Source organism: Atractosteus spatula, chromosome 3 (assembly GCF_055471065.1).
Source record: "Atractosteus spatula isolate fAtrSpa1 chromosome 3, fAtrSpa1.hap1, whole genome shotgun sequence".
NCBI classification, from domain to species: Eukaryota; Metazoa; Chordata; class Actinopteri; order Semionotiformes; family Lepisosteidae; genus Atractosteus; species Atractosteus spatula.
In genome coordinates this window covers 75,069,421-75,077,734 of record NC_142708.1, presented here as the reverse complement: position 1 = coordinate 75,077,734, position 8,314 = coordinate 75,069,421, and the positions used below count along the sequence as shown (strand labels likewise).

Below are 8,314 nucleotides of genomic sequence, written 5' to 3'. Positions count from 1 at the left end.
CACCGGCGCCATGGCCCGGCCAAACCTCTGCGACCCCAAACTGGTGCTCGATCCGCACAAGAAGGTAACCTGGTCTCGCTTAGCGCTCCGCGGGCGACCCTGTCCCCGCCCGTGGGCTCGGGCGTGAGTGTTTAATTGTTCCCCAGCGCCCGTGGGCGAGAATCCGCAAGTTCTCCGTGTGCGCTCCACGGTCTGCAACCCACGCTGTGGGGTTTTTAATTGCGTGCAGCTGTAGTGACTACCTTGGGCTACCTCGGCTGTTGCAGATAAGGCTGGCAGCAAATTGTTTCGGTTTCAGTGTTTCAAAGGCTTGAATTAATCCCATAACAGGTCCATCTTGAAGACTGCGATACGATGTAGTTACCTGACTAACATTTTAACCTAAGGGGGCCAGTGTTCCACGCGTGCTTGGTCACAATTTGGAGGAGGAAAATGACGAATGTTCTGCAGCTTCCACTGGCTTGCGAAGTGCTTTTAAGTGTAGGAGCCAAACATTTCTTTAGCTCTTTGTTGTTGTTGTTGTTGTTGTTAAAAGAAGACGCTGTCTGTTGCGGCGGTTTTGCGCTTTGCCCCGGCGTGTAGCTCTCGGCGGTGAGGCTCCGCCAGCAGTCGCGCTGTCCGGCGACCCCGGGCTGGAGAGCCGTGCTGCTGGGCTCGAGCGGCGAAGAGCTGCTGACGCGTTTAGTTGGGTTAAGGTAGCAATGAATGAAAAAAAAACTAACAGCGCACGAGTTTTCTTCCCTAAAACATCTTCTTTCAAACATGTTCTAGAGCCACCTCCGGGGTTACACTCTTAAGTGTCCCTTGGGGTGCTCTTGGAGCCCCAGGGCCCCTCTGAGCCTCAGCTGCCTGGCTGGAGGCCAGGGGGAGACGGTCGGGGCTCGTGTTGCTGTGCTGGTTGCAAGGCGTGCTGCTGGAGGGGCTGCCAGTCAGCGCCCTTGTCCTGGCTGGGATCCCCTCCCTCCCGGGACAGGGCAGCCGGGGAGCGCGCTGTCCTGCCTGCGCTCTTTCGCTGTGCTCAGTAATGTGATGATGTGCTGCTGTCAGTGCGTATTGATGTCTCTGGCGAGTTCTCCCGCAGCTGGAAGAGAAGCGAGCCCCCCTGAAGAGCTGGGCGAACACCTCCATGGGGAAGGACCGGAGGCAGCAGGTAGGGGAGGGGCAGCTGAGTGTGCTGCCGCGACCCCAGCCCTACATGGCCACGCCCATCAGCCCTCAGTGGCCACACCCATCAAGTCAATCAACCCACAGTAACCCCACCCACTACAAACAGTAGGCGGGATTGTTGACATGGACCACGCCCATTTGTAGTCATCCCTCACTGACCACACCCCCATCTATATTTAAATCCAGAATGACCACACCCCCTCTGACTCCTACCCTAGATGACCATGTCCCCTCTGTGTCTCAAGCCCTTAATGACCCTGCCCCCCCCCTCTCAGTCCTGTCAGTAATGGTCACACCCCCATCTCAACTCCTGGACAACTATGCCAATCACTCCTCTCCTGTATGACCATATCCTCTCTCCCCCCCCCACCTCCCTGTGTGGTCACACCTTCTGTCCCCACCCCCTCTCTCCTGGTCCCAGTCAGACAGCCTTTCCTAATGTCAAGCACAGGAGAGCATCCCACCCCCCCCCCACCCCACCATTGTCTTGTTTGGATAAAATGTAGAAAGGGGTACAACTAGAAGTGGTCATTCACCTCTCCGGAGGGTCTCCTGAAACGCATTTAAAGAAATCTGTACTCTCATCAAACTAATGATCCCACGCTTGGGAGCAGGAAAAAGACTCAAAAAGGTCAAACGTCCATTTGCAGAGATTGAGAACAAAGTGCTTTCTCCTCCTCCTCCCGGGACGGGTGTCCGAGCCCGTTCCTAGATCACCCATTAGGAAGGTCGTTTCTGACATTGTCAACCCAGCACATGAGATGGTATCTAAGCAGCTGGTGATCATGGAAGGACTGGGGTTAACTAACTGGTGATATACAGGTTGCCTCTGAGAGCTGCTTGGCTGTGGGTCTTAGGAGTGGATCCCTTCCCCTCTGGCTCAGTCTTTCTTGAGTTGGACCTCTGAACCGGGCTTCGTTGTTCTTCTCTTACAGGCCCGGAGGCCTGACATGGCTATGGACTGCATTGAGGAAAATGGCTACAGACATGGTGGGATACAGCCTCTCCTCTGCCTGCCCCTGTCCCTCTGAGCTCTCCCCCTGCTCTGCACTCCTGCCTGCCTCTCCGTCTCTGAGCCGTGTCTCTGTGGTTGACAGATGAGCGCGGCACCGACACCACCATCCTCCTGCAATATGGCTTGCTCGACATGGCCCCCAGCTTACTGATGAGAGACATGGAGGTGGCCATGGAGAAACTGGGCCTCACCTTTGTGAAGATCTACGCCTTGGACATCTTCTGCGACATGATGGTGAGGGCGTGGGTCGGGCAGTGCCGGGGCTGGTGGAGGTCTGTGCTGCGCTGCCATCTTGAGAGCAGCACGCAGTGAGATGCTCGGCTCGCCTGCCGTCCCTCTGGGGAACTGGCACGTAGCGACTGCAGGCTCTCTGTAGGACGGACACTGCACAGGGGACCGTGAGCCTGTCAGCTCAACACAGGCCAGTGGGGGTTTTATTCATCTGCCTTGCTGAGGGTCTAGGTGAACACCGTGCTCAGTGAGTGGATGGCACAGTGCCACAGGCACTGAAACTTTAAGCAGGGTCACCAGAGGGCTTTGTGCTCAATGGGAGGTCAGTCTGAGACTCCTCCTTGGTCTGACCTTTGCCCTCTGTCCTCCCCCAGCGGAAGCAGTCCAGTTATGCCTTGCAGAGCCCCGAGCTGCCCAGCGGGTTCACCAGCTGCACGCGGGCCATCCTGGTGGACTGGCTGATACAAGTTCACGTGAGTGCCCCCTCTTCCCTCCCGCCTGACGCTGCCCACGGCCCCAGCCCGACCCCCGACCCCCGACCCCTGACGCTGTCCCCCCGTTCCAGGACGCCTTCCACTACAGCGAGGAGACGCTGTACCTGACCGTCCACCTGCTCAACAGGTGCATGCGGAGCTGCAGGGTGTCCATCGCCACCTTCCAGCTGCTGGGCATGGCCTGCCTGTTCATCGCCAGCAAGAGGGAGGAGTGCCTGCTGCCCGAGGTGACAGCCTGGCTCCTGTCCTCCCTCATTGCACCCATGACTCAACCCACTTGTCCAGGTTTATTGTTTGTTGCTGAAACGTGTGCAGCTTGCACATTCCACACTCCGTGGTGCTGGCAGGGTAGAGGTAACTGCATTTAAACTGTGCTGTGACATTATTAGCTGCGCTGACCGGCGGCATCATTTGGGAACTATTAGGCACGATGCTGCGGATAGTGGTGTCTGCTAATCCAAAGGAACAAGTGATACTGTTCATGCACATTAACTGCAAACAGTTTCGGAACTGGATAAAATAAATCACCAGGAAAGCCTGTCAAGGGCTGCGGTAAACTCATTGGGAATGAAAATCTGGGTCTGGGATTGAGACGCACTGCAGCAGGATAGTGGATATGGGGATTATTCCCAAGTAGGAAGTGTACAGCAGTTCCAGTTCCCACCACCAGGGGACCCCTAGGCAGTTTAGCTAGTAACGCCTCCTGTAAAGTCAGCAGCTCGGCCTTGTAGTGTGCAGGTCAGATCTGGTGCTGTCAGATTCCCCAAGTGTCTGCACGCACTAGGCTGCATTGTGTCGTCTGACAGTCTGGGGGTGTCGATCAGCCGGGTTGTAGTGGGGGTGTTAGGCACTGTTAACGTATACAAACGAGAGGAGGCCATTCAGCACATTTTGATTGGTAGTTTGTAGCTAATGGACCCAAGGATATCATCCAGGTGATTCCTTGAAAGAAGCCAGTTTATCGGCTTTAACGGCTTGGCCTTGTTCCACACTCCCAAAACCCTTTGTGCAAGGAAGTGCCTCCTGTTCTTGCTTTTAAAAGTACTTTTGCTTAGTATAAGAGATCACTTTATTAGCCCTATACAATGTCTTGCATTAGGAATTCGTCCTTTCACAGACCCCAGCTTGCTCTCCATGAGACACACAGACAGGGGGAGAAGCTTGGGGTCAGAGCGCAGGGTCAGTCATTGTACAGCACCCCTGGAGCAGCTGGGGTTAAGGGCCTTGCTCAGGGGCCCAGCAGAGTAGGATTCCTCTGCCGGCCGCAGGATTTATCCTTTAGCCTGTGCTTATACAGTATGCTACGTACCATGTGTTTTTTTTATTTCCTTTCTGCTTCTTCTGCTTGCTAATCCTGTTTTGGTGCCATCTGCAAACATGACTAGTTTAACAAGACTTTCAATATCTAGATCATTGACAGAAATAAGGGAGAAGAGAGGTGCTAATGCAGATCCTTGTGTTAGTTCTCCAATTACCCCTACTCTAAGTTTTCTCCTCTGACCTGTATCAAAAGCCTTCTGAACATCTGAATATACCGTTTTGTATTCATCACTGCTTTTTCTTGTTTAAATACAGTGCACAAGTTTGTTAAGCAATGTTTCTCAATCTGCCAGTGAGATTCCAGTCTGCTGTTGGCTCTGGGCTCACAGTCTGGAGAGAGGAGATGATGATGGTCCCCGTTTGTACTATCCAGACTGTCGGGCAGGGGTCCCAGCGGTGAGCCAGGTTGGCTAGTAATTGCTGCGTCTCCCCCCCTCCGCTCACAGGTGTCGGAGCTCTGTTTCCTGATGGAGAACACCTACAGCAAGAAGCAGCTCCTGCGCATGGAGAGGCACGTGCTGAAGGAGCTGAAGTACGACCTCTCCTACTGCTACCCTCTGCACTTCCTGCTGCTCAGCGGCACCATCACCCGCTACAGCGCCCAGGTCAGCCAGCAGGGCGGCGCAGTGGTGAGGGGGCGAGGCAGGCTGTGCACTGCCGTTCCATTATTAGGCCCCCAGAGCAACCTGGGTCGCACTTTAATTCTAGGCAGAAAACGTAAACACAAATGAGCAAAGCTGTGGAAGTGCTAGGTTTGATCCACAGGGATGCAGGATACACAGACTCCCAAATGTAAGAGCTTCTGCTGCCAGCAGCCTCTGATGCGGTCTGCTGAGGGCAGGGCCCTGCACACAGCGGCACGCAGGCGGCCCACCTGCGTGTGACTGTGAGGCACGAGAGAGAGCGCAGCCCCGCCGTCGGTTCTGGGGAGGGGGTGAGGGTTCTGAGCCTGAGGGGTCCGTCTCTCTGCCCTCCGCTGTGGCCAGGTGCTGTGGATGGCGCGGTACTTCCTGGAGCTGACGCTGCTGGAGCCGCAGTGCGTGGTCTTCCAGCCGGTGCAGCTGGCCGGTGCTGCCCTCTGCCTGGCGTGCAGGGTACTGCAGGGTCAGCTCTTCCCGGCAAGCGAGAGGGCCTGGATGACGGCGGGAAGCATCTATATCTGCAGGTGAGAGTGGGGGGGGGGGGGGATGGGGAGTCCTGCCATTATAAAGGAAGCCTCTCCCCTCTGGATGAGGGGGAAATTCCAGTTGTCTTGGAATCCTAGAGTGGGGGGCAGGGGGGCGTGTGCCTCCCAGAGCACATTCCTTTGGAAGCAAAGGACGTTCAGTGCCGTCTTCTCCTGGATAATTAACGCCGGGTGGTGAGTGACAAGTCTGAGGAGGAAATGAAGGCTGGGTCAGAAAGACATGGCGCAGCACGCGCCAGCCCACAGTGGCAGGATCTGGGTGGGGTTCTGGGGTCCTGCTGTGGCTGACGAGGGGGGGGGGGGGGAAGGGGCGCGCGGAGCAGCCAGGCTGATGGGTGCTCTCTCTCTCGCCCCTCCCGCAGCGAGCGGACGGCGCAGCGCATCATGCACTACATCGCCCGGCTGGTGATGCGCGCGGGGGCCTCCGAGACCCAGGCCACCTTCCTGAAGTTCTCCAGCGTGACGAGGCTGCAGGTCAGCCTGCACCCCTGCCTGCAGAGCGTGCTGCCCCTGCTGGGGCTGCTGTGAGCCCCCCGCTGCCCCACACAGGGCCGGGATGAAGCGCTTCGGAGGAGTGGGGCGCGTCCTGCTTATTGCACTTCCTCCACGGGCCTCAGAGGGGCGCTGTTCCTCACAGATTCAGCTCCCGGAGGAGATGCGGGTTCTCCTGGGTTTTCCTTTCCACTCAAGCTCTTAATTATCCATTGCAGGGAATGTTGTTTGTTTGTTTTCCATACAGACTGTTTTACTGTGGATTAAAAGATGTAGCTGCCACCTCCTCCTCCCCTCCCCTTACAAATTAGAAGTGTTCAGTTCCTTTCGCGTTGCATTCTGCCCGTAGTCCACATGAATGAAGACTGAGCTCTTGGGGCCTGAGGCTGGCAGCTCTGTTCATCCCAGAGTGACGTCTGATCTTGCCACATCATCACATAGATGTTTTGGGAGGGAGGTGTTTCTCAGGGATGTCTGATGCCCTAAAAAAGTCTGTCTAATGAAGAAGAGGTCTGACTGGGGGCTGAGTGAGCAGTGGAGACAGTAGACTGAGACTGTTAGCCTGCTCCTGAGTTCCTCATTCTCAGCTTGTCCTGTACTTTTAGGATTTTTACGGAATTTCGGACGAGTTGTAAAATGCCAGAACGTGCTGGTCTGTTGCAGCACAGGATTTTAACATCGTAATTTTGCGCGGCTGTTGAAGCAGCTTGTGTGGGAAAGGGCATTGTTTTTTTTTTTTGGACTGATCTGGGGGGCTGAATCGCAGGAGAGACCGGCTTGAATCACGGGACAGTTTCCGCCACCCGGCCAGACGCAGGACCCCAACCCGGTTCTAGGTGCTTCCTGTTGGGCAGGAGGAGGAAACCTCTGGCGTGCAGTGGGGTTCTGCAGAGGGCTGGATTGGGATTTTCTGATTGGCTGGCGGGTTCAGTCCTTGCACAGAATTCTTCTCCAGTAAGACTTGGATACGAGAATGAGCTTCCTTAGAGAGCGAAAAGCGAAGCCACAAGAGTGACCTCTGTGTCCTACGTGATTAGTTAGCAGATCCGCCCTGTTCCATCAAACACAACTTAATGCCAGGAAGTGGTCAAGGGGGGAAGTAATTAGGTGTTGCACCATGCCTTTTGACTTAAGAGCGAAGCATATTGGTGTGCAGCACTGATTAATCTTCCCCATGTCACTTCCTCTCCATCTGTTTAGAAAGTTCCCGAAATAGCTTTAACTGGAATAGGCTCATGAATTACAAATGTGAGCCGTGAGCAAATCTGAATGTTATGTGATGAGAGGAGGAGCTCAGAATAAGGAAAACTGGTGCTGATTTCTCTGTAGGTCGGTGATCTTTCCTCAGAAAGGTTACATTCAGCTGCTGTTGATCTGGGTAGTCTGATTTTTCTCAGGTGAAGGCTGTGAGAAATCGGTTGCTGTTGTCCAGTTCTGGTGACGGCCCTGTGGTCGCCTGAAATGTTTTTAAGTTGGTCTTTGTAAACCCTTGACTATGTATCGCACTTGCTTGAAAAAGAAAAAAAGAAAAATTTTACTCTTGTTAAAATAAACAGTTTGTAATGTCTGATGCAAAACATTAAAACAAGATTTTGTATTTAAGACCGGCTCTCTGTCTCTTCTGGGATGTGTGATACGGTTTTCTTCCCTCTTGGATTTTTAAAGAGACTAGATAAAGGTACAAATGGAGTCTGATATAATTCTGTGTGTTATCCATCGTATTTAAGCAACCGTTTCCTTCTTCCATTCAGATTGCTAGGTGGTAAGAGACCGGTTTTGTGACAAAAGACTGTTTTAGTAGTTCAGGTGGGGAGCTGCGTCAGCGTGCGTAGGCTGCAAAGCAACAAGTAATAGGTTTATTCCCTGCTGAAAAGAGAAGAAAGAGAACACAACGTTCTTCGGGTGACTGGCCTGGTCTTCCGGTCCCACCTGAAGAAGGCTCCGCAGTCGAAACGTTGTGTTTTCTCTCTTCTCTTTTCAGCGTGGAATAAACCAAAGACTGTTTTAGTCCTTTGCCAGTGGGCCTGGTGTCTCAAACGGGGTACGCGGGGGTCTGGCAGTTCAAAACCAGCGCCTGCCCACCCGCCTGGGTTTCTCTCGGCCGCTGTGCGCGGTTCGCACCAGCAGGGGGCGCAGCACGATTTCCTTTTCCCCAGGCGGCCATTGAGAAGCACTGAAAAGCGCGCTTGCCTGGCAAGCCTGAGATGTTAGGAAAGATGCACACGCTAGCTCTGGGTAAATCGCTAGTTCTGAGAATGCAGGAATAATAGGTATATTATGCAGCGTATTCGCTTGTGAACAGCACATTATAGCCATGTATGGATTTTTCTAACGTACAGCCAGCTCCCTCTCCCCTGTCTACCAATTAGTTTTTATTTGAATGCTCGTCTGTTTGGCGTTATCTAACAG

At 54.0% G+C, this 8,314-nt stretch overlaps 1 protein-coding gene across 1 annotated transcript; it reads left to right on the top strand.

Annotated features, from left to right (window-relative positions):
* The first annotated feature begins 10 nt into the window (after positions 1-10).
* ccnp (cyclin P) lies at positions 11-5,941 on the top strand. The gene is made up of 9 exons (XM_088910768.1): positions 11-64; positions 1,082-1,150; positions 2,103-2,157; positions 2,265-2,416; positions 2,788-2,886; positions 2,979-3,134; positions 4,674-4,832; positions 5,214-5,392; positions 5,776-5,941. Exons 1-9 carry the CDS (start codon positions 11-13, stop codon positions 5,939-5,941), a joined length of 1,089 nt encoding a protein of 362 aa, XP_088766894.1.
* Positions 5,942-8,314: the final 2,373 nt, after the last annotated feature.

What these genes read in the sequence shown, in the direction of transcription:
- ccnp (XM_088910768.1), top strand. Translation starts at nt 11, where the DNA reads ATGGCCCGGCCAAACCTCTGCGACCCCAAACTGGTGCTCGATCCGCAC. An exon ending in TGCTCGATCCGCACAAGAAG is followed by an intron (nt 65 to 1,081) that starts GTAACCTGGTCT and finishes GTTCTCCCGCAG; the next exon opens with CTGGAAGAGAAGCGAGCCCC. An exon ending in ACTGGCTGATACAAGTTCAC is followed by an intron (nt 2,887 to 2,978) that starts GTGAGTGCCCCC and finishes CCCCCGTTCCAG; the next exon opens with GACGCCTTCCACTACAGCGA.